Source organism: Pleurodeles waltl, chromosome 5, assembly GCF_031143425.1.
Source record: "Pleurodeles waltl isolate 20211129_DDA chromosome 5, aPleWal1.hap1.20221129, whole genome shotgun sequence".
In the NCBI taxonomy this organism is placed as follows: domain Eukaryota; kingdom Metazoa; phylum Chordata; class Amphibia; order Caudata; family Salamandridae; genus Pleurodeles; species Pleurodeles waltl.
The window spans coordinates 689,471,964-689,494,816 of record NC_090444.1 but is presented as its reverse complement, the minus strand read 5'-3'; the positions used below and the strand labels follow the sequence as shown (position 1 = coordinate 689,494,816).

Below are 22,853 nucleotides of genomic sequence, written 5' to 3'. Positions count from 1 at the left end.
GTAAAGGTCCTACATCCTCTCAAGTCTCCTCTGACATCACACAGAGCCCTGTCAGGGAGCTCCTCTGGGCTCTCCTTTCTCAGAGTAACTGTCAGGAAAAAGTCTCCCCCTTCCTGGGGTGTCATTTTACTACCAGCCACACCACCTGACCTAGAGAACTACTGGAGGCCGAGTCCAAACCCTCCTTCCATGCCAAGTGCAGTATGACTGTTATGAAACATTGCGACTCGAAACCCACACTTGCCTTAATCTAAGTTTAAGCGCCCAGAAGCCTGTTGTGGATGGATGCATGGATCCTCCTGTTTGGAAACAACCACAACTGTTTTTACCCTCCTCAACATCACACGCACCAATGAAAGTAATGGGTAGTGCGCCCTCCTGTCATCCAGGCTTGTTTCCTGGCCTGGAAGCCCTAGAGCCCAGTGCCCCGCAGCCAGAGACCGCTCCAGCCAGTTTCTGGTACAAACACCACCTTCTTTCTCTTTCTCCTGGTGCTCTACGGGGCACGGTGCTTGGTTCGTGCAGGCCCTGACCTGCCCTCATGGACCAATGCTCGATAGTACCATTGGTGGGCCCCTGTCAGTTAAACAGGCTGGCATCCCTGATGGGTCCCTCCATCTGTCGTGTTCGTGGGGGCGTCACAAGTGCTCCCTGGTGCTCAGTAGGAGGTCGGAGCTGGCAGGCTCCAACTTTCCCATCCCTCGCGACCTGTGTGTGGCCTTTTCCTACCAGTGAAGAAGGCATGTTCGGGGCAAGAGGCTCGGCGGGGATTTCTCACGCCCGCATGAGGGCATCCTCCCGCTCTCCACACAATGGAAATGTTAGTAATTGCTAAAAGCCTCTTGTGATTCTGTCAAGGCTTTGGTGAGGAAGATTCTGCCTAAGGCATCACTCAGTAACAGCGGAACCAGAGGGAGAACTTGCCAACGACCCCCCACCCCTCCACCCCTATCAATGGTACAACCCAGTTTGTCTGAGATAGATCCTTGCAAAACACATTTCACTGGATTGCGACACACGAAGAGTACCATTCACGAGGAGAGTTATTAATCCTGAACAAGTTAATCGTTCTTGGCTTGTTCAAAAGCGCCCACAAGCATTCTGATCGTACAAAAGCTACAGGGACAACGCAAGTCAGGGCTAAAGCCGCCGGATCAGTAATGGGATTGTAAACCATTAGCTCGCAGGCTGCAGGCCGAGGTGTTCACTGCGTGAAATCCTATTATTACACAGTTACTCTCTGACAGTGGCAAAAGTCTAGTTATACGCTAGTGAAGCCTAAAACAGGTGAGGATCCCTCGCGTGACAATGCAAGCTTTACCAGCCTAGTCCTTTTTAGGGTGGAGCGGCGAGCGCGCGCAAGCGCTCTGAGCCATGCTGTAATCTCTCTGTGGGCTTCTAACCAAGCACATGTCACGCCCCTCACTTTCATTAGTTCACGGGCTTGCCTTTAAAAAAACGATTGATTCCATTTGTGAAAGGCATGCATACGTTATGCCTTTTCTGGTGTTTAGCCGTCCTCGAGCGCACTCCTAAACTACTGAAAACAAACAAGCCTCGGTGTTTCCAGCTGTTTTCTGGACTTCTTCATCTTTTCATTTCCTGCGCAGCGCGATCTCAGTGGGCAGAAGTCGAGGGCTTTGCATGACGTCGACCCTGTTACATGGATAATTGCACTTTTGCTGGTTACATGGATAATTGCACGTTTGCCGATACATTTCATTGCGACCGAACTTCTGTTTCCTTCGGCTCGCAAATGTGAAACTTTTACTTTTCCTTATTAGTTTATGTGGCAACAAGCGTCCGGTGAGGAGTTTACAACGCTAATAGCTCTAACGCGAGTAAATGTGAGACCCGTTGCATTGGAAATGCTTGTTTTCTTTTTTGTTATTTCCTGAGTTTTTGCCAATGGACTGTCCACGCCTATTAGCTCACTGTAGGTGCTCATGTTGCTGATATTCAACAGCAGAGCACTAGAATCTGATGTTAGAGTGTGCACCTAATTTGTATTCTCTTTTGGGGTGGCTTCTGCCCTTTCATGCCAGGATGATTTCAGTTCAAGGGTGAAGTAATTTTTACCTGTATCCCTGGATAGTGTAAGGCATTTCGGCTATCCATACTTCCATTCCCCCTCAGCTCGAGACCTTCCTTTCCCCTCAGTGGCAGGTGTTGTGCATTTCTTGTGTGGAGCATGTTGTTTGTGAGTTGAGTGACAGGTCAACTGTGTGCAGGGTGAACGGTGTCCTTTGGTGGTCACAGTGATTACCTGCACAAATTTGGGTTTCCATTTAGGTCGCTTTAGCGACTCTTGGAGACATGATTCAGTGTAAGGCACTGTCCCCCAGGCTCTGTCAGTGAAACCCCGCTGATGTCTTAAGGGGCTTTGGCTATAAGCAGCCATTTTCATTGCCAGCTCGTGGACCAATAACTGAACACCTTTCCCCCAGCACTGGGCTGAAGATTTAGCAGTGGCAACGAAGCCCTAGAAGAGATGGTCAGATAGCTCTCCATCCGAATCCTCTTTCTTTGACCACTTTAGGCCAGGCGTTTACTCTGCTCAACAGAAGCACTTGACAGTGGAAGAAACTCTGTAAAAATTAACTCTGTCTGAATTGTAGGAGTATTCATATTTTAAAGGTGACCCTGGCTTCCCGCCTGTGCCCCAAAGGTGGACAATTGAGGTCACATATGTCCAAAGGTTTTGTTCTTTGTATGGACCCAGAAGGAGACTCTCCCCACCATCTCAGAATATTTCCTGGGGGCGGGGCTCTATTTTCTTCTAGTTCCCATCAAGACCGGTATCAAGGCTCAGAATTACAGGACGTTCTGTGGCTGTGACCTGTGAGGCAAAAGAAGCGTATTACCCAGTGTGGCAAGAAGTAGGCCTCTCACAAGGAATGTCAGTGAGAAAGGTCAGCCGACTGAACTATTACATAAGTCACCTCGAAGAAGTGAGTCTCCAAGGAACTATAAGGATAATATATCAATCCAGAAATGTGAGTCGGATTAGTCGGAGATCTTCCAAAATCATTCAGTAACATCCATGTCTTTCTAGAGCTGGTGTGAACCTCTTTCAGTTACCAGGGGGGCAAGAGGGATTTCCTCTTCAATCTAGGTTTTAGGGTTGTATCCAGTCAGTGGCAGCCATTTACCCTCAGTGTGAAAAACGTTTAATCACCACACCACTCACTATAGTTAAAATTCGTGGTTGAACCATGACACCAAATCACAAACTACCTGTTGTAATTGGTGCTCTTGGATCCAGAGGTGCCCAAGACCCCTCGGTGACCACACCAATGAAAAGTCTCAACCCCTTCCAAGTAGTTTAAAGTATTTACCTATGATTTCTGGTACCCCAGAGGGGATCTCATTTGGATTACTAACTGCTCCCCGTAGTACCCTTGCAGTCACATTGACCTTGGGACCTGTTTCATCTCTAATTGTACCCACCTGCTTTGATCCTCTCAATGTGTCATTAATTGGACGACATGGCTCTTGACGTATGGAAAGTGACACTTAACTACCTGAAATCTTCACTTTGGACTTCTCATGAAACCTCTGCTTATTTGGAGTGTTGCCCTATTGGGGGCTTTACTTTTCAGGAATATTTTGCATATTTTCAGCCACCTGGGACCAAGTCCCTTGATCGGGTCATCTCTGCACCTCAACTGCCGAGAAAGTCGGGCTAGAGGTCACACAGATATTATTTGACATAACACATCCAGCATCCTATCTACCACCTCTGCCCCTCTAAATACAGTTTGTGAACAGAGCCCAAAGTAGATACATGAGAGTTTGTGATGAGCAGAAAATGCTCACACCTCTCCATAGGAAGGACCACTGAAATTCAGCAACGAACTACATTATGCAGCTGGATTCACTAAATTATAGAGTTAAAAAGGCAAACTATGCAACATAATGCAGCACATTTTGTGATAATATTACTTCATTATTTTGTCAGTTATACACAGGTTAACACTGCGTGGGCAAAGGTTTAACCCCATTAGTACCAGTTTAACTCCCAAATGCAGAAGGAAGCAACAGAGAGGGGACAAGTCTATGTTTGCCAAGAGCCTTTCACTATACGACAACATTGTTGCCACGTTTTTAGTAACTTTTTACCTGTTTTAACTAGTATTTTATTTTGTTAAAATCTGCAGATTATGCAGCAGATGATAGATTATGTGCCAAATCCATAACAATGTGGAAAAATAACAATACAGCCGCAAAATGCCATAATTCCAGTGGCCCTGTACATAGGATAGCATCAGGCCAGGGACTCTTGTCCTACTTTGGTAGGGTCTTACTGCACAAGCCCTGTAATTATGCTTGCATTTGCATCTCATGCCCTGCAATAAAAGTACCACTTTACATACTGCACACTTGAGATGAACTTGACTGAAGGGAGTTAGACGCTTAAACAGTGAATGGCGAGTGTATTCCAGCACTGGGTTGGTGTTGCAGCCTTGACAACAAGACTGAGCCAATGTTGGGAGCGCCAGCCGTCAGGCCACATCTCTTTATTCCTGGCACTGTCAGTTAGACCCAATGCTGGAATACACTCACCATTGACTGTCAGTAAAACCTACTGTTCTTGTTCAGTAATTGCATAATGGTCTAGGGCTGTTTAATCTAAGCCAGTGGTTTAAACCTTTTGACGTCTGTGGATGCCCACTTTATCATTACTGGAACCCGGGGACCTCCACTAAATCTTTACTGGAATCTGGGGAGGCCCCACTGAGTCATTACTGGAAGCTAGGGACCCTGGCCCAAACATTGTCAATGATTTGAACCGCAAAACAATACACAAAACCCCCCAGAAACAAGCACTCAATCAAACACATACACAAATGATAACACATTTTTTAATTTGCAAACAAACATAAATAAAAAAAATATTAATATTAATAGGAAAGTTGGAGCTTTTCTAATTTCAATTGAAGCCACACATCATCCATTCTATATTCTGTTTGCTGCACCTGCACTGCCCCCAAAAATCAATCTGAGGATACTAGTTTAATTTTTAGCCTCCAATTCAAAATCCTTGACATTTACGATACATTTAAAAAAACTGTACATTTAGCCACTTTATTAATGTGATAATATTATTTAATTTTCTGATCAATCACTGACCTCCTGAGGAGGCTTTGCGGACCCCCGGCGTCCTTTGACCCCAGGATGGGAACCACTGGTCTAAGCTTTTAAAGAGTTTTCACACTCTTAGAAGAGAATTTCCGCAAGGTAGAGAGTGAATGTGGACTATTACTGATGCAAGGTAGAGATTGAATGTGGACTATTACTGATGCAAGGTAGAGAGTGAATGTGGACTATTACTGATGCAAGGTGGAGAGAGTGAATGTGGACTATTACTGATGCAAGGTGGAGAGAGTGACTTTGGACTGTTACTGATGTGGCATACCTCGCTGTGTGAGGGAACATTGTGGGTGCTGTTTACTTGCCAAGTGTGAAAGATTGCCCTACACCTGTCCAGTGTATATAAAGGGACCTTTCACTCCCTGTAAAGTGTACATTGCTGCTCCTCTTGGTGTGTATTTGTTTAATGTGTGAAAGACGCTGGAAGCATTGCGGCCTGTGCTGTATGCAGCTATTCTGTGTGTCACATAAGCTTGTAGTGTGTGTGAGGAACAAATAAAAGGAGAGAGGGAGAAAAGGAGACAGGAGGTTGCAATGCTGCCACCCATCCGGTGCGTCTTTTTGTGTTTCTGTGTGTGTGAGAGACTGAGCTGCACTGCAGTTGCATTTGCTGTTTCTGAGCTTGATGTATCATGTCATTTTATGGCTGAAAAGGTCAAATATGACCATTTGCAAACTCAAAAATGCTTTTTGAAACGTACCAAACCCATATTGTGATTCAGTAACAAGCTAAGAAATTTCAATTCGAAGTAAAGAACAAATGAATAGAAAAAGAATTGTTATTTGAAAGGGGCATGTAAAAGGCGCCCCTTCCAAATACAGATTTTGTAGCCTATGTATGAATAGTCTGCAACCAAAATCCGGTCACAAAACATTATTTTTTTTACTACCAAATCAAAAGTGGTGGGACACATTCCAAATGGAAATGGGTCCTCAAGGGGCCTAGGGCCGTTGCCTGCTCCTAAAAAATGTTTATAAAAGTATTCATTTTCTTTTTAAAATCCATCCCATTTTCCTTTTAGGAAAAGGGCTGCTTTAAAAAAATATATATAGGCTGCATTAAAAAAAATTTTTTTCTTTATTCTAAAGCAATCACCGACATGGTGGTCTGCTGACCTCAACGGGCCGCCATGCCTGTGACTATAACCAGTCATAGAGGAGCTCAATTTGTGACCTACCTCATGCATACTAATGAGGTAGGTCGAATTGAGACCATCTACAACTAGTTATTTTGTGAACCAATTTATTAATACATACGTTGGTTCACAAAATTTCAATGCATTCGGTAGAAGTAAGGGTGCAAGTTGCACCCACTTTAACCAAATGCATTTTACTAGATTCCTATTAAGAAATCGTAAATTGAAAATTGTTACTCAATGCAATTTAATAGGAATATTAATACATCAAGCCCCCTATTCTGTAATTCTGCATATGTGAGAGGGAAGCTTGCCTTGCTGTTGTCTGTGCTGTGTTTGTTCTAAATCTATGATGGGATCGTCTGTTTTTATTCCCTCTCTAGTGATATGAAGAAATCTTCCCCTGCTTTGGTACATGCTGTCCCTGCTCGTGTGTGTTTGGGCAGCATGAACTCCTGCTTTCTGTGCTGGGCCTGTGCTGTGTATGAGTGAAACGTGCCTGCTAGTGTAGGTTCTGTTCCTCTCTCAGGGTAGTAGAGTCGAGAATTCAAGGCTTTCTCACGAGGGCGGTGAATGGTAAGACTTTCAGAAGCAGTTTACATAGATAACACTGAATAACATGCATGTTCACCTAGTCCCGTAAAGGATCAAAGAAAGGCAGATAATTATAAGTAAGTAAAATCATCTACATAATAAACACAGTCATGAAAAAAAGAAACACTATAAGTGCTTAGTACATTTTGGACCAGAGAACAGACACCAAACAGTTTTATAGCTCCTTACTGCTAGGAAGTAGATCTTTAGTTTAACACTGATCCTCAGGGCCCATGTTATCCTCTGGCCTTAGGTTTAGCAGTGACTGGGTGTTTTATAAGAGATTGGGTCTGCAACAACTCAATGTCTATTAAGATGCAAATGAAAAACTAAAACTAATGATGTTGTTTTTGGTTTGCTCATACTGTATTTTGAGTGTCAGGGCCCGCAGTGTGCCTGATGCACCATCCACCAAACCCGAAACAAACTCCAGAGATGCTCAATGGACCTGTCACTCAAAGAATGAAGAGACCACTTTTCGGGCAAGGAAAACATTTTTGTAGCGACCCCCATAAGTGTCTAGGGGTTTCCATTTACCAATGCCCATAGAGTGGTGGCCACAGTCACTGAAGTCTAATTCCACTACATGGTGGGCGCATTGGTCAACTAGGGTGGTGGTAGCATGGTAGGAGTGCCAGTTTCATATTATCTACCACTTGCTGTAGAGATTTTCAGGTGGTGAGAACACCCATACAGGGACCAGAAAGGCTTTTAGTCACTGGTCTACTGACCAAAGGATTAACCTGTTAAATCTTCCATCTGAATGAGAACAAAAGCAACTCTAGAATGGGTGTGGACTTATTTGGCTTCATTGAGGTGAGGCTCGTGTCCTATGGCAAGTGATCATGGGGCTCATATTTGGGCATATCCGTCGCTCCCGGGGTGTTTCACAAGAAGAACAAAAGAAGGATGCTTGTAATTTAATCTCAGCTACACCTAATTACATTGGGCTGCAATGCAGTTCATTGTTTTTGTACTCAGTGTTCTACAACAGGCAGACACCAACCTAATGCAAATCATTCATAGTCCTCGACCTGATAGGATCAGTCCCACCTGGATTGCCAGGCCAATGGCACACGGAAATGGAAAATAAAGTAACCACAATCTCGTTTCAGCCTTATTGAACCTCATCCAGGTGGTTCCATTTGACCACAAGCCAGGGGTTGTTGCCGGTGTTTCTTAGGACTTACAAAGTTTGTGTGAAAATTTGGGACAGGCACCTCAGGTTATGGTGAAGGTTGGGGAACCACTATGATGACCCTTATCAATGTCAGAAAGTTACAAACCATCTCCAGTACCCATATACTACTTCTGGGCAGCTGCAGCCCCTCTGCTATGGCAGAGGAGCATCACCTGCTGCTGAAAACAGAAAAATAAAGGGATAATCAAAGTATTTTATTATCTCTTTATTTTTCTGCTTTCATAGGGTGGGGCCAGCCTCCTCCAATTTAACAAGTGGAGGAGGAGGAGTGGTGCACTTCTAAGTACACATCTCAGTTTGGCTGGCTGGCCAAGGCCAGCCAAACTGACATGCGTACTTAGAAACACTCCACCTTGGTTATCTTACAGCCGGTTGGAGACCAAGCACAGTGCCCCGCTCCTTTCCTGAGCAGCATTTCTGCCCACTCAGGCCAATTGCAGCACTTCTTTCATGCTGTGTAACAGCGTGAGGGAAGCATCAGGATTGGTTGGGGAGGAAAGAAGATGAGAGGCGGCTGGGGCAGCGGATCACAGAGGGGAAAGTACGTTTATTTTATTTATTTTTATACAGCCCACACCCCCTGCTCCACGCGCTGCCCCACCCCACCACTTCCTGGCAGCAGCCGTGACTGGACAGCTGGCTGTGCGCACATCATCCCTTCCAGGCTTCTCAGTCTTTGTAGACTGTCTCAGCCTAGTCCTTCCAGCAGATCACTTTGATGGTCACATGTGAGACAGGATGCTGTCTTGAGAAGGGCACGCACGTTCTCCAGGCAGGCAGGTAGCTCATCAGTTCTCCATAGCTTCCAGTCAGGCATCTTCCACAAGACTTTTCCATACTTAGACCCAGTCTGCCAGGAGAGTGGCAGCCAGGAAGATGATCTACTACTGGCTCTTGTAGTCATCTCTCTACACTTCACATGGAGGGAAATAATAGGGTCTTCCTCCATAGAGGTACTACTAAAAAGGCCTACGCTGTTGAGTGTGTGGATTATATGCTGCAACCTATGTCAGTCGATCAAAGACTTGGAAAAGGAGACAGAAGACACCCATGCAAAAAGGGCATGGTTGGGTGCAGCTCAAAATCAGCGCCCAGCTCTGATGCCTCACAACAAAAAATGGGAATCCCTCTAGTGGGTTTGCATGAATGTTGAGTTCTCTGGGGGAAAACTTGCGGCACTGGAAAAAAAATACATAGAAGGGCAGGGCAGCATGGCTTCCCAAAGCCATTCTTAGGACTTTTCTCACTACAACATCATGGCATCGCCACATATTATCCCAATAGCACATGCTGCGATAGAATGGGTTAAGAATTAAGAGTTTGGGTTTTGCAAATCCTGAGATGCTGTAAATCATAGGGTTTGCGGCCACAAAATGAGTTTTTTAAAACTATGTAGCATACCCATTTGCGATTCGGAAATAGCTTTTCTGTATTGCAAAGTGGATCTAATGACTCATTCCAAATGGCAAACAGGCGGGAATGTGAAAGGGACATTCCCTCTAATTTGTGATTCCCAACGTTATGTATCAATGGTTTGTGTTTGCAATACCCAGTCACAAACCGTTGAAAAGTTATCATCTCCTTTAAAGAGGGAATAACCAATCTGCAAAAGGGAAGGAGTCCTTTTTTGACAGATTCTCCTGTGGGAATTGTGTTTAGCAGGCTCATAGGAGCAAAGAGCCACGGCCTGCCATCCCAAAAAGGAATGTGTTGTTTTATTTAAAGCAGTAACGCCTCCTTGTGGAACATAGGCTGCTTTAAAAAAAAGTTCCTCATTTTGGAATGCAAATACAAGAATGGTTGCCTGCTATAGCTTGTTCCTTGCAGGCCACCATTGTTCTGTTTGTATCGAATCATAGGGAGTTGCAGATAGAGGCATGCCTAATTAATATTCATTAGGCATGTTGTTCTGTGACTGCAGTTTTTGCAGTGTGATCTATTAGTACATAAGTCACATAACAAAATTACAGACAGGTCCAGGGGTGGCTCCTCCGCAATGGCAGTGGAGGTTTGCTCCCCCGGCCAACAGCCAGGAGATGACAAATAAAATAATAGTTGACTATCGTTTTATTTTCCATCTGCTCAGCCAGCAGTGCAGAGAGAGGCCTGGCTGGGTTATGGGAGGTGGGAGGAGGGGAAGAGGAGAGAGGGCACCTATGTGTGCATGTGTGTTTGGCCAGCCATCTTAGGTCAGCCAAACACACATGCACACTTAGTTTTCACCAATCCGGATGAGAAACTGCACAGACCCCAGGGTTGTGTCTGAGCAGCAGTCCGAGCTGCTCAGACCAATCCTGTGCTGCTTTTCTGCTATGTTTAGTAGACAAGCAGCACCAGGATTGCTGGGGAGCCTGTGCTGGTTTCCCAGCAGATGCTGGGACACCACTGGAAGAGGAGCGACGAGCGAGGCGGCAGGAACGGCTGGAAAGGTATGTTTTTTGTTTTTTTTATTGTTTCCCCTGCCCCTGTCGTCCCCCTGCCCTCCCCTTGACATTTGCGGCGGCTGCCGCTGGCCAGGTCCCAAAAGGTTGAGACACAAATTGTGACCACAGTTTGCAACTTGCCTCTGTTTAAGTCAGGCCATATGATAACAATATAGCATAAGCATTGTGCAAGGCTGAACACATCAATCAGAAGAACTACAGCGTATCATTTAATCATCAACCCCAAAACATCAAATATCCTCACACAGGGGGTCATTACGACCCTGGCGGCCGGCGGTAAGTTGGCGGTAACACCGCCAACAGGCTGGCGGTGTTCCGCCAGCTATTATGACCGTGGCGCATTAGCCACGGCCATACCGCCGGACCCTCCACTATACCTCCAGGCTTCCGCCTGGCGGTCATAATCCCCAGGGCAGCGGTGCAAGCACCGCTGCCCTGGGGATTATGAGTCCCCGACCGCCAGCCTGTCCGTGGCGGTAAACACCGCCATTGAAAGGCTGGCAGAAAGGGGACTTGGGGTGCCCCTGGGGGCCCCTGCACTGCCCATGCACTTGGCATGGGCAGTGCAGGGGCCCCCAGGCATAGCCCGTCGCGCATTTCACTGTCCGAATTTCGGGCCGTGAAATGCGCGACTGGTGCTACTGCACCCGCTGCACATCGGCATTGCCGCCGGCTCTATTACGAGCCGGCAGCAATGTTGATGTGACTTTTCCGCTGGGCCAGCAGACGGTAACACTGTTACCGTCCGCTGGCCCAGCGGAAAAGTCATAATAGGGAGCCAGGAATACCGCCGTCAATGGCGGTATTCTGACTCCCGCAGCCTCGGCGGTCTTTTTAAAAGACTGCCGAGGTTGTAATGACCCCCACTGTCTGCTACTTACCACCAGACTCCGGTGTGTGCTAGAATCCTCATAACAAGGGTGAAAAGTTACCGCATCTGAGTTGCACTACACGGCCTTACCCATGGCAGAATGCACTCCATACACCTACATTTAAGATAACTTGTGGAAGGAGCTTGCTCCGCTGCTCTTTGTGTTGCTTCTGTTATGTGTGAGGGGAGCTTCTGCTGTTGCCAGCTCTGCAGCTGGCCTATATATGTGCGTGTAATGAAAATTGCATTGCTGCTGCCTGCACTGACTCTGTTCTTTGTGTGATGTGAAGTGCACGAGAAGCCTGCACTGGGGCTGACTTTATGGCATCCATTCTATGGCCCTGATTATGAGTCAGGGGAAGCGGACTTACATTTCCCTTCCCTTCTATATCCCCACCCAATCGGAGGCAGAAGCACACACTTACCATCTGCTTCTAGCAGGATAAACATGTATGTGTTAAACCTCAAGGAAATGGACATTCTGTGTGGTTCTATGAACAACAAAAGTAAGCATGGGGCTTAACATGTAGTTGTACAGCACTGGGGTCGGCTAGCTGCACAGTAACAGTAAATTTGCAGGCACATTTACCGATCCTTTAGAATGCTACTCAGAGTCAGGGCCAGTGTGTGCTAGTGTAGCTTGAAAACCTGTGATGGCTTAGTTGACCAATGCTTCTACGCCAGGGATCTCTGCTTGACCTCGCGGTCACAAGTACAAATCCTGGTGAATCAGCTCAGCCTGTCACCCTTCGATGTGAATGAAATGACGACCATTGAGGTGAATACCAATAAGCATCTGTTATTGCGTACCAAGATGCGTCAAGAGATGAATGTGTGCTTAGACACTCCCCTCAGCTGGCAGGCGCAGGCCCCTCGTGACCTAGGAATAAGGCTGCATCACACTTATCAGGACCTATATGAGGGAAACCTCCACACAGTACTAGCGGGACTCTGATCCCAAGTCCGATGTTGGCTAACACCCCCCCTTGTCTCCATCGGCAACACTGGCCTAGCGAAAATGATTATTCCACCCCGAGTATTATACCACTTTGCGAACACCGCATTATTGCAACACAATCTTTCTTTGAAGAACTAGATTCACTATTGTGCACGCCTATGTGGAGCACAAAGTGCAGGCGGTATCACTAGCCGACCTCCAGCTCCCCCCAGCCAAGTCTAGGGGCTCCAAACTTTGAGGCATACCTTCTAGCGGCCCAGCTGCAACGACTGTCCCGTGGACGGCAGGCCGATACCTTCACGAAGCGACCACCTCGAACGGCCGCTTTCTTCATCCAAAATCCAACGCCTGCTGCACCCTAAATCCCGTTGAGAGGCCCACAGGCCGCGCCAGGTATGTATAGCACAAACATACATGGCCAGAATTCAGAGTCTGTCCCGCACACAACCAATATATGCCCCCAAACTACCACTTATAGGCCTCCCTTACCACACCGGGCACTACACTGCAGAGGCGTTGCACGTTTGGACAGACCATTTGATCCTCACAACCAATGCTTGAAATGGAAAAATAGAAGTGCAGGTACTCTGTACCAGAGTACCTGCTTATTTCTGAGAAGTGTCAGCACTCTCCAATTAAAAGCAATATGTTTTTCTCGAGAAGTTAAGGTACTCTCCCTCTAAAAACAGAAAAGTGCCGGTACTCCGTACCGGACAGTACCGGCCCATTTAAAGCACTGCTCACAACAGGAGACCTCTTCGCCGAGGACCTGTTCCGTCGTTATGAGCAATTAGTGGAGGAATACAACGTACCGCCCAGGCAGTTCCTAATGCATCAAAGCCTTAGTTACAATTGCCATACCTTCTAGGATCTAACGGAGGGCGAACCCGCAGCAAATCCGGTACTACGGGCCATTATCATGATGGGTGCCGACCTGCACCTGATCACCGGGGTTTATAAAGCCATAAGGGAACTAAGGGCTGTTCCCCTTACAACCTTGTGCCCGAGTGGGAGGATGACTTTGGCATGGCTCCACACAAAGACTGGGAGCGCACCTTAGAATTCTCAAAGAGGGTTTCACAGAACTCTCAATTCAAAAATATAAAATTGTTTGTCCTACACAGAGCTTATCTAACCCCAGCATGATTACACTGTCACTCCAAGGGACCCAATTCGAATGACTTTGTTGCCATGAATCAGGTGCAGGCCTCAAACACATGCTCTGGTCCTGCCCTTCAGGCCTACTGGCAGTCAATGCACAGCGTTCTTTGCACAGTCACAGAGTTACCTGACACTTATACCTGGGAGGCCTGTGCGCGAGGCAAATACAGACGCAAGGCATCCCAAAAGATTGACGCTCGTTTTGCATATCTTGCGCGTCTCATAGCCAAGCGTGCCATCACTCTACACTGGCACTCCCCTGAGGCCCCCCCACCCCCACCCTTTGAGGGCCTGGCATGGGGGCTTTGCTTGAATAGGGAGCAGCAGAGGAAAATACAGTTCACTATGAGGAGGCACGGCGTCTATGTAGATGCCCCTTATCCCCCCCAATGGACCGCTATAATGGCACACTTCCTACAGGCGATAAAGAAGGACACCTTCCGCCGTGATACCCAGAGTTACACTACCATGTTTGCCCCAACGTGCAACCTTTGCTTTACCTTCTTTGCGACAGCCCTCACCTGCATCACTCCCTCCAACCCCATAAATCTCTTAGCTTGTCCGCCGCCGGCGTCTCCCCTCCGCCATCGAGCACACATGTTCAACAGCAGATTAAGTTCCGTTGCTTCCCACCCCTTAGGTTCCCTCACTTTTCTCCCCTGGTTACATGGCACTGTGAGCTCACGCTTGCCTCAGGGACATGGTACTCTCCCAGATAACACACACCCACGGCTACTGCTTGCTAAATATTTCTATGATGGACATGTGTCAGCCTGGTATGCTGAACTGTCTAGTCAACCCTGTCATCACTTACCTATTTGCTGAATGTCATTGTTGAACATGTTATGTAAAACCCAATATAGTTTTTTTTTTCAAAGAGCTGAATGTTTGCTTTACAAATACATGTTATGTTACTAAAGAATACTCCTCAGTATTGTCTTCCTCAATGTATCTTTTTCTAAAGGGTGTATGATTATTACTTCTGGTGGAAGGTATCCAGATTAACGAGCCTTGGGAGACAGAAGGTGGGGCAGAAAACATCACAAATGTGAACATGAAGCTTAAAGTCGTACTTAACTAAAACGTCACTGTCATGATTAGCTATCAGGGTCATAAAAAATGAATGCTCTGTAAAGAATCATCCTGCCCCAGTTCAGTTTTGTCTAGCTTTCACGAGAGCACGGGGCGTGTCAAACTGACCTTAAATATGGAAGTTTAGCTGCTAATGTTTACGAAAGTATTTGGTGTGAGAAGTCCCTGCCTTCAAACACTGGATCCCTGAGTAATATCTAACAAAATATATAGTTTTCAAACTTGAACTTAAAACCATGCCTGTCCCCGCCCCCCACCATGGCGACAGTGCCATAGACAGAGCAACATTCTTGTCTGTTAAATCAATAATTAATCCTGTTTTTTCTGGTTCGACTTTGTACAAATCAGCCATTAAACGGGTATCTATTTTTGACTTTTTACCACAAATGTTCATGCTTTGTTTCTACCTCTGTGCGTGAAGGTAGAGCGAGGCTGGCAGGTAGAAGCCACATGAAAGCTCAGCTCGTTACAGGCCCGAGGTTCCAAAGGGACTTCGGGTCGAGCCAGGGCCCAGCTTCAGGCACGTGCCACGGTCCATCTTTCAGGGGCTCGCCCACCTGTACACAAAACACCAAGCAAATATTCAAGATCGCATAATATTACATGAGCGACAAAATATCTAACCAATACCAGTGAATCACAAGAGGTGCCTCCCACAAAAAGAGAAGTTTCCTAAATGGGATATTTCTCATGGTCTTACAATGGCATGATCTGAAGAAACTCCCTAGATTTATAGCAATTGCTTTGCAAGAAGTCATCTAATGTAATACCAAAAGCACTGCTGCCTTATGTCAGGCCATGATATCGTAATTTCACTGGACAGTGAGTAGCTGCCTGGTTCACGTGGTGCTGTAATTTACAAGCTAGCAAGAACTTTGATTGCGGAGCAGCTGCTGCTGCAAGGCACCGAGATCACGTGTCTCAAGTTAGTTGTGGCCTGTGGTGACTAATCCAGAAAGACTGATGGCCAGGTCCACAACCACCACTTTCTTCATTAGGTGCCATTTGAGCTTCAGTTTCTCAATATTGTACCATATAGTGGCCGAGGGTGTGGCTTGTCTCCACGTATGTGTGCAACTAATTATCATGGTGTCTACTGCATGTTACATAAGTAACTAAGTTAATTGTATTAAAATAGACAAATTACAATAAATAGTAAAGTTAATTATTAAGACAGTTTCGCTGTACAGAGTAGCCTCAGTTGCATTATGCAACATCGCCATGAACAGTGTTCCATAAAATTGCAAAAGGCTTTTTAAAAGGAATATGTTAGTTTGTTAGTAATTCATAGCAAGGTCCTAAAACGTAATTAGCTTCACTTTAAAAGAGACAGTTTACAATATACAACAACATTTAGGTGCCTCTTTTAATGCTCTTATTTTATCTCCTTTGAATGTGTCGTGTATATGATCTCCGTAAGTGCAACATTTTAAGACGTATGCAGATTACGTGTTCCAGTGTCTCCCACAGCTTGACGTTTATATCTGCATATTATATTACTTTTTGTTGTTGTTTCTGCATTTTAGTTTGTGTACCTAAAAGTTTTACTTACCCAAGATAATTATGCAGAGTGACTTCAAATGACCCCCTTCTTCTACATCTGTTGCAAGTCCTAAACCCGATGTGATTGGTGGCTGTGAACATGCCTGTACAAAAGATGGTGGAGTATTCGGTAATTTTACAGCCATTTTCTTCTGTTCATTGATGGACCACAGAGGCTGCCAACTCGGGAAATGTTGGGTTGCATCAGTTGCAGCTAGTTTTTGGGTTTGCCCTCGGGGCATTTGTAAGCAGCTTGCATCTCACAAGTTCGTAATGAACAACGAAGCAGCGTAATAATGCACAAAATTACTTCTACCATTAACAGTACTTAGGAGCAAATTTAAGAACTCCTAGCGCCTTCTTGCACCATATTAGCGTCATTTTATTACACAACAAGGCCAAAATTACCGCGCCGCATTTACAAATTAGCACAATGCATGCACTGCGCCACTTTGTAACCCTTTGTGCTACATTATGCCTGCACCAGGCATAACGTCTGCAAAGGGGGTGTTCCCCCATTAGGGGGGCCGAAAAAATGGTGCAAAGAAATCTTAAAGATTTATTTCAGCACTTTTATTGTCTGCTCAGAGCAGGCATTAAAAGGAGGCATGCCATTGTTGTCAATGAGCCTAAATGGGCTTTGCAAGATTAGCGTCAAAATTGTTTACGATAATCCTGCAAAGCTCCGAACTAGCGTAAAAAAATGTTGATGCTAGTTCCCCTAACTACCTCCAGAGTGTGCTGTATCTTAGATACAATGCACACATGGAGGCGTTGGGGTGGCACTGGGTGCAGCACCACTTTTCTTAAATCAGGGCCTTAATTTGTAAAAGAATGAATGCCAGTACTCAGGCCTCTCTTCAGAAGCTGCGGACGGTGCCATCAAACGTTGCCTGCCCAATACTAAAGCTGTGCAGTCCTAAATGTACTTCATGCCCCTTTAATCCACTACCAGACCCTCCCTGCCCCTTTATCTCACTCCTGCAGGTCCCCGCTATGCTGCATTGTGACGGATTTTCTGTCTTTCTCTTTCTCCGTCTTTACACTTTGTATTTTTTCATGCTCTTGTACTATGTAAATGTCAGATTCAGAAAAATAAGTGCCAGTTCCCAAAAATGAACACCGGTGCCCCCCACCAGCAACCACCTGCTCAAATTAAGCACTTGTTTTAATTGATGTTAGATGCAATGGTTTGACAAAGTTGCACTTGCTGTTGCAGGGAAGCTTGATTTAGGGAGTGTATCTCACTGATTTCAAATTGCAACATGAAACCTAAAGACGGTGTTTGTGCATTCATATGACCAAAAAATAAACGATAGAATCATTGGTACAAACTAACTGTCACCGTCTGCAACAAAATGGAAAACGGTTGCCCAGAAGGTGCAGACGTCTTGTGTTAGCGTGAATGTGCAACTCTAAAGGGTGTCCTACCTCATATTTTAGTTGGGCTTTAAATGCATGGACCCATGACTCATTGATTGTCCCTCTGAGACTCCCTTCCCTTACCACCACCTCCAGGGACCCAGAAGAAGCCTACTGTACGTCTAAATCCTCCCATCACTCCTGCTCCCCCGTAGGCCAGTTTACATGTATGGCCATAATAAAATGTTCAAACCTGGCCACATGTAAACGCTAGAAATATCAATTGAAATTAATAAAATATCGGTAACTACATAGTGATTGATCGGTCCAATGGGGATATTGATGCTCCTTCTGGAAAGTTGTTTTGAAATATCTATTTTCACTTTATATTTTCGAATTCTAGAATGTCTCTTGAACTGCAAATATGTATTTCCATTGTCAGTGGCTAAGCTGTGTACTTTATTTTTGTGTCAAACATTTGTACACATATTTATAAACGTATCTATGGTCCATACTGATTCTATATGTTCTATTTCTAAAACACATTTTTTTGCTGTTGCAGCTCTATCGAGCCTCTGTATTTCACCTATGGCATTGTCTTTGCCTGCGGCTGCTCATTTGCTTACCAGCCATCTTTGGTCATTTTGGGACACTACTTTAAGAAACGCCTTGGACTAGTCAACGGCATTGTCACTGCCGGCAGCAGCTTCTTCACCGTGGTACTGCCCTTCATTTTGAGGGCATTATTGGACAATGTCGGCCTCTTCAATACGTTAAGGATTCTGTGTATACCTATGTTCATCCTCTTCCTGGCTGGCTTCACTTACAAACCTCTGGTGCCCCGGCGTGAGGACCTGAGCTTCAGGAAGAACGGCAAGTTTAGGATGCCCTCCGCAAAGAAGGTCTTCAACTTCTCCGTCTTCAGGCTTACAGGTTATCGGATCTGGGTCTTCGGGATTCCAGCTGCACTTTTTGGATATTTCGTGCCTTATGTTCACTTGGTAAGTTTCACAGACAGTTTTTTTTTGGTGAGTATTAATTGTCTGCTAATAATAACGCTAGCTAGAGCTAGGAACATAGAACAAGACAACAGAGGCAGTTTGGCTGAGATGCATTGCGAGGTGGCAATGCCACCTGATGGGTGCTGAGTAAGTTGGCAACAATTAATGACAAAGCGTACATAACATTATGTTACATGCACACTGATGGCCAATTAGAGTGTCTCCCTCACACTCTATTCTATCACTAGAAGCACAGGTCTGTTGTTAGCATAATGTTTGTGTCAGTATTCTAAGGGTTCAATAACTCTCCTCTTGGCCAGAGCCTGCTGCTCCCCCGCCCGTCCCCAAGAGCAAAAGAGCCCCCTCCGCCTCAGGCCAGCATACCCTGAGCTTGAAGTCATCTGGTGTGCAATTTCCACAACATAGCCATGAATACAATATTGTGGAAAGCAGTAGATGCTTATAATCCTCCCAAAGATCAAGTCCTGGGGTCTAACCTGAAGTGAAGTCATGGTACCAGAATATTGCAGTCGGAAAATTGTCTAACTTAAATACTGTGTTCCAAATTGTGTCTATAAAAATAACGTCCCAATGTTTTTAATAGTAGAGGAAATAGCAGGGAAATTCAGCAGTTATACGTAACTGAAATAAGTATAATGTTATTAACATATGTTGTGATTAAATACTAAACATGTACTATTTTTGCATATTTGTAAACAGCTTATATTCATTCATATTTTTAATTATTTTAAATCATGTTATTTAATTTGACATTATTTCCTATGGTGTTTTATTATGGAGTTCCTCCCTCCATTATATTATAAGGGAGGGTGTTGCACTATCAGCAGTTGGCCATGTGTGGTGCTGGACATACTACTATTAATTTCTGGCAATAGTAACTTGTACTCTTCAATTTGGCTCCACTCCCTTGTTCAGGGGATGGAGACATGCAAGTCTGCAGTTTTAGTAGCTTACGCTCTGAATTTGTGAATAGCTAATATAGTAATGTTACTCAAAAGTATAAGAGCATACACATATGAATTACTCATAAGTGTACGATACCTTTGTGAGTAGTCCCTTACCTCATTGCAGCACGTTTTTCAGAAACATGGTCCAACGTCATCACTGGACTCTCATTCACCAGGTTATCACAAGTGCCCTCGGCGATATTGTTATCCCACCTGCTAAATAAGGATCCCCTGGGTATTGTTATTAATCAAGAGTGGTAAACATCATACAAAACACAGGGACACTACGAATGGAGGCCTAATAGTACATTACTCCTAGCCAAGTAAATAAAGCTGAGTACCATTCCTCGTAAGATAAGTAATGTGGTGACATACTAACGAAACAGCGTAGTTGTGCATATACAACATTTTTCAAGTCATTTAAAAGTCTTCCCTGCTCCTTTTTCTGCAGCTGAGCCACGTGAAAGAAAGGATAGGCCCGGATGTGAACGAGGAGGTCCTTCTCCTGTGCCTTGGCGTCACTTCCGGGGTCGGCAGGTTGATCTTCGGCAGAATTGCAGACTATGTTCCAGGTGCCAAAAAAGTATATCTGCAGGTGCGCTTCCAGATTGTTATTTAATGTGGATAATTTTTTTTATCTACGTCTGAAATATTTGTGTTATATTGGTGGGCGCAGAATGCATAAAAACGTTATCACCTGTATACTCGACAGCCTTTGAAGTGTCAAAAGCCGTGCGTGCGCCTGCCTCGATGTCACTAGCGCGTTACTTCAGTGCCGTGGCGCCCTCTGTCAGTAATTGGGGTGAAAGTAGTTCTGATGAAGCTTACGTTGAAAGATTTGTAATCATTAGTCCGAAGTCTCGCCTCACAAGAAGCTGTGTCACCTAAAGGAAGGATGTCAGTTGCACGTGGCACCAAAATAATCAAACGGCTGCTAAAAGGAAAGCGGAAGCACAATTCAATAGGCTTTGCCAGTGCTGGGAAGCTGAGGTCAGCGATAGCCTCTCATACAACGTAAGCAAAAAGACATGTGTTGCTTAACCGTCCATTTTCACTATCCCAAGGCGACCTTACAGGGGCACGTGAGAACACTGTCATCATCATCATAATGCAAATGCATTATTACTATAATTAGGCAGACATTCATTGCGAAATACGCTATATATATTTTTGAATTTTTGCGTTGTAATTTCATAGTAATTCTAAAGTTATCTAGACTTGAAGATGTGATTCGTTCACCTCTCGAAAGAAAACTAAAAAGTCCATACTGCATGGCCTGACTCTCCACACTGATTTAAAACTAAGGTGGCTGTGAAAATATTGATCTCTGTTATTTGGATCACAGATGCAGAACCGTATTCTAGGGACAGCCATAGGCTACAATTGATACCCTTTCGATGCAGCGTGTCACAGGGATATGTCACACAATGTCGGGTCTCCATGTAAAAGACAGTGTCCGGGACCCGCAGTTTTCATTCTCTTGTGGTTCTGACCAGCATTGCTGTGTCTGGGCACAGTGGGGTCCCCTGATCTGACTGGGACCTTAACCTACAGGAGCAACAGAGGTGTGTTTTACACGTGAGTGGCAATTCACCAAAATGCCAGGGGTAGCGGAAGTGGCATCACACACAGTAAACTTTAATGACATCACAGGAAGTGAAATCATATGACATATAATGCCAGCTCTTCCCTGAGGTGACATCATATGATCTTAACCGTGATTGACTATGATATCTGACATTGTATTTGGCATTACTGAAGTTCCATGATAACTGCATGATTAATTTAACAACACAGACGCATGTCTGATTTAGAAACCACCTATCTTAGAGTGCTGACATGCTCTTTGAAAGTAGTGCCCCGGTTGTCCTCTTGAAATTACCTCCAATGTACCAGCCCCAGCATTTCCCAAAGGTGTTTCATATGCAAAAAATTATCTCTAACATGCCAGTACTAGCATTTTACCCTGGGTGCCTTTCATGACATTATTTACTTCCAGTATGCCATTGCCAGTATTTACTAACAGGTTGCATTCACGCTAAGAATTACTTCCAACATGCCAGTGCCAGTATGTTGCCACAGGTGTCTCTAAGAGCCAAGAATGACTTTCAGTATTCTACAGCCAACTGCAGACTTGTAAGCATAACAACTGATTAGTACTAACACTCTCACCCTCTTGCATCTTTTGAAAGTTTAATGAAAGCCCTTTCAAAACCTATGTTTTTTAGCAACTGTGTGTGACAACTGTGCTTTAAATGCACCACTGACCCCATTTCCTCTATATGTACTCACTGAACAACTCCCTGGAGCCCTCCTGAAAGAGATCTGGCTCACTTGCTTCACTTCTTTGCTACAAATCAGGGCAGGTGTTACTCCCCACTACTTTCAAAGATCATGTCAGCACTCTAACATAGGTGGCTTCTAAATCAGACGTGTCTGCATTGTTATATCAATCATGCAGTTATTATGGAACTTCAGCAATGTCTCTTTCACTCACTCATCCACACTCATTCTTTCTTACTTTGACCCATTCATACTTTCTCACTCACTCATAGGCTCACTCCTTCTTTGCCATTCACTTTCACTTGTACTCCGTCTGACTTACTCATTCATCCAAATTCACTCACATTCACACTTAGGGCCTTATTACGAGTCTGATGGTCTCAAGACCACAAGACTCGTGGTGGTGGTCAGACTGCCGCAGCTGTGACGGTCCGACCGCCACATTACAAGTTTGACAGGTGGACTGCCAACTGACTGCTGTCTCTGCCAGGATCCAAGATCCCGACGGGGTGACGGCGGTCTTGGTTGTAATCAGCCAGGGCGGCGCTGAACTCAGTGCCACCCTGCTGATTACAACCTTGTTCTCTGCCAGCTTTTTCATGGCGGTTTCCCCACCATGAAAAGACTGACAGAGAACAAGTGCAGGTGGGTGCAGGGGACCCCCTGCCCAGCACCATCAGAATGCATTTCGAGGGTTCTGTTCGGCCCCCTCTGTACTACAAGATAGTGCTTGGCTCCTTTAAAGGAGCCAAGTGCTATCGCGTATCACTGTTCCTGCCGGTCAGACAGGGGAAAACTCTGTATTTCAAGGTTTCTGCCGGTCAGCCTTGTCAGACCGGCGGCATCTTGTAATAGGGCATGGGGGAACACCGCCGCCATGGCAGTGGCATCCTCCCTGCTAGTTTGGCAGTCCCGCATTGGGACCTCCAAACCCGTAATCAGGCCCTCAGTTTTGCTCACTATTACTTGTCACACAATCATTTGCACTCACTGTTACTTTTCATTCCTCACAGTTACACTCATTCATTGTTGCTCACTCGGTTGGTCTGTTCTACACTCTCTAAGACTCCCTCAAACTCATTTATC

General features: G+C 45.3%; 1 protein-coding gene across 1 annotated transcript in view; it reads left to right on the top strand.

Moving 5' to 3' along the window:
- Window positions 1–22,853, top strand: part of SLC16A10 (solute carrier family 16 member 10) — a 324,664-nt gene that overhangs the window by 264,856 nt on the left and 36,955 nt on the right. The window contains exons 3-4 of the mRNA XM_069234604.1: window positions 18,078–18,516; window positions 19,936–20,079. Of these exons, the coding sequence (XP_069090705.1) occupies window positions 18,078–18,516; window positions 19,936–20,079 (583 nt within the window). The remainder of the gene's footprint in view (window positions 1–18,077; window positions 18,517–19,935; window positions 20,080–22,853) is intronic.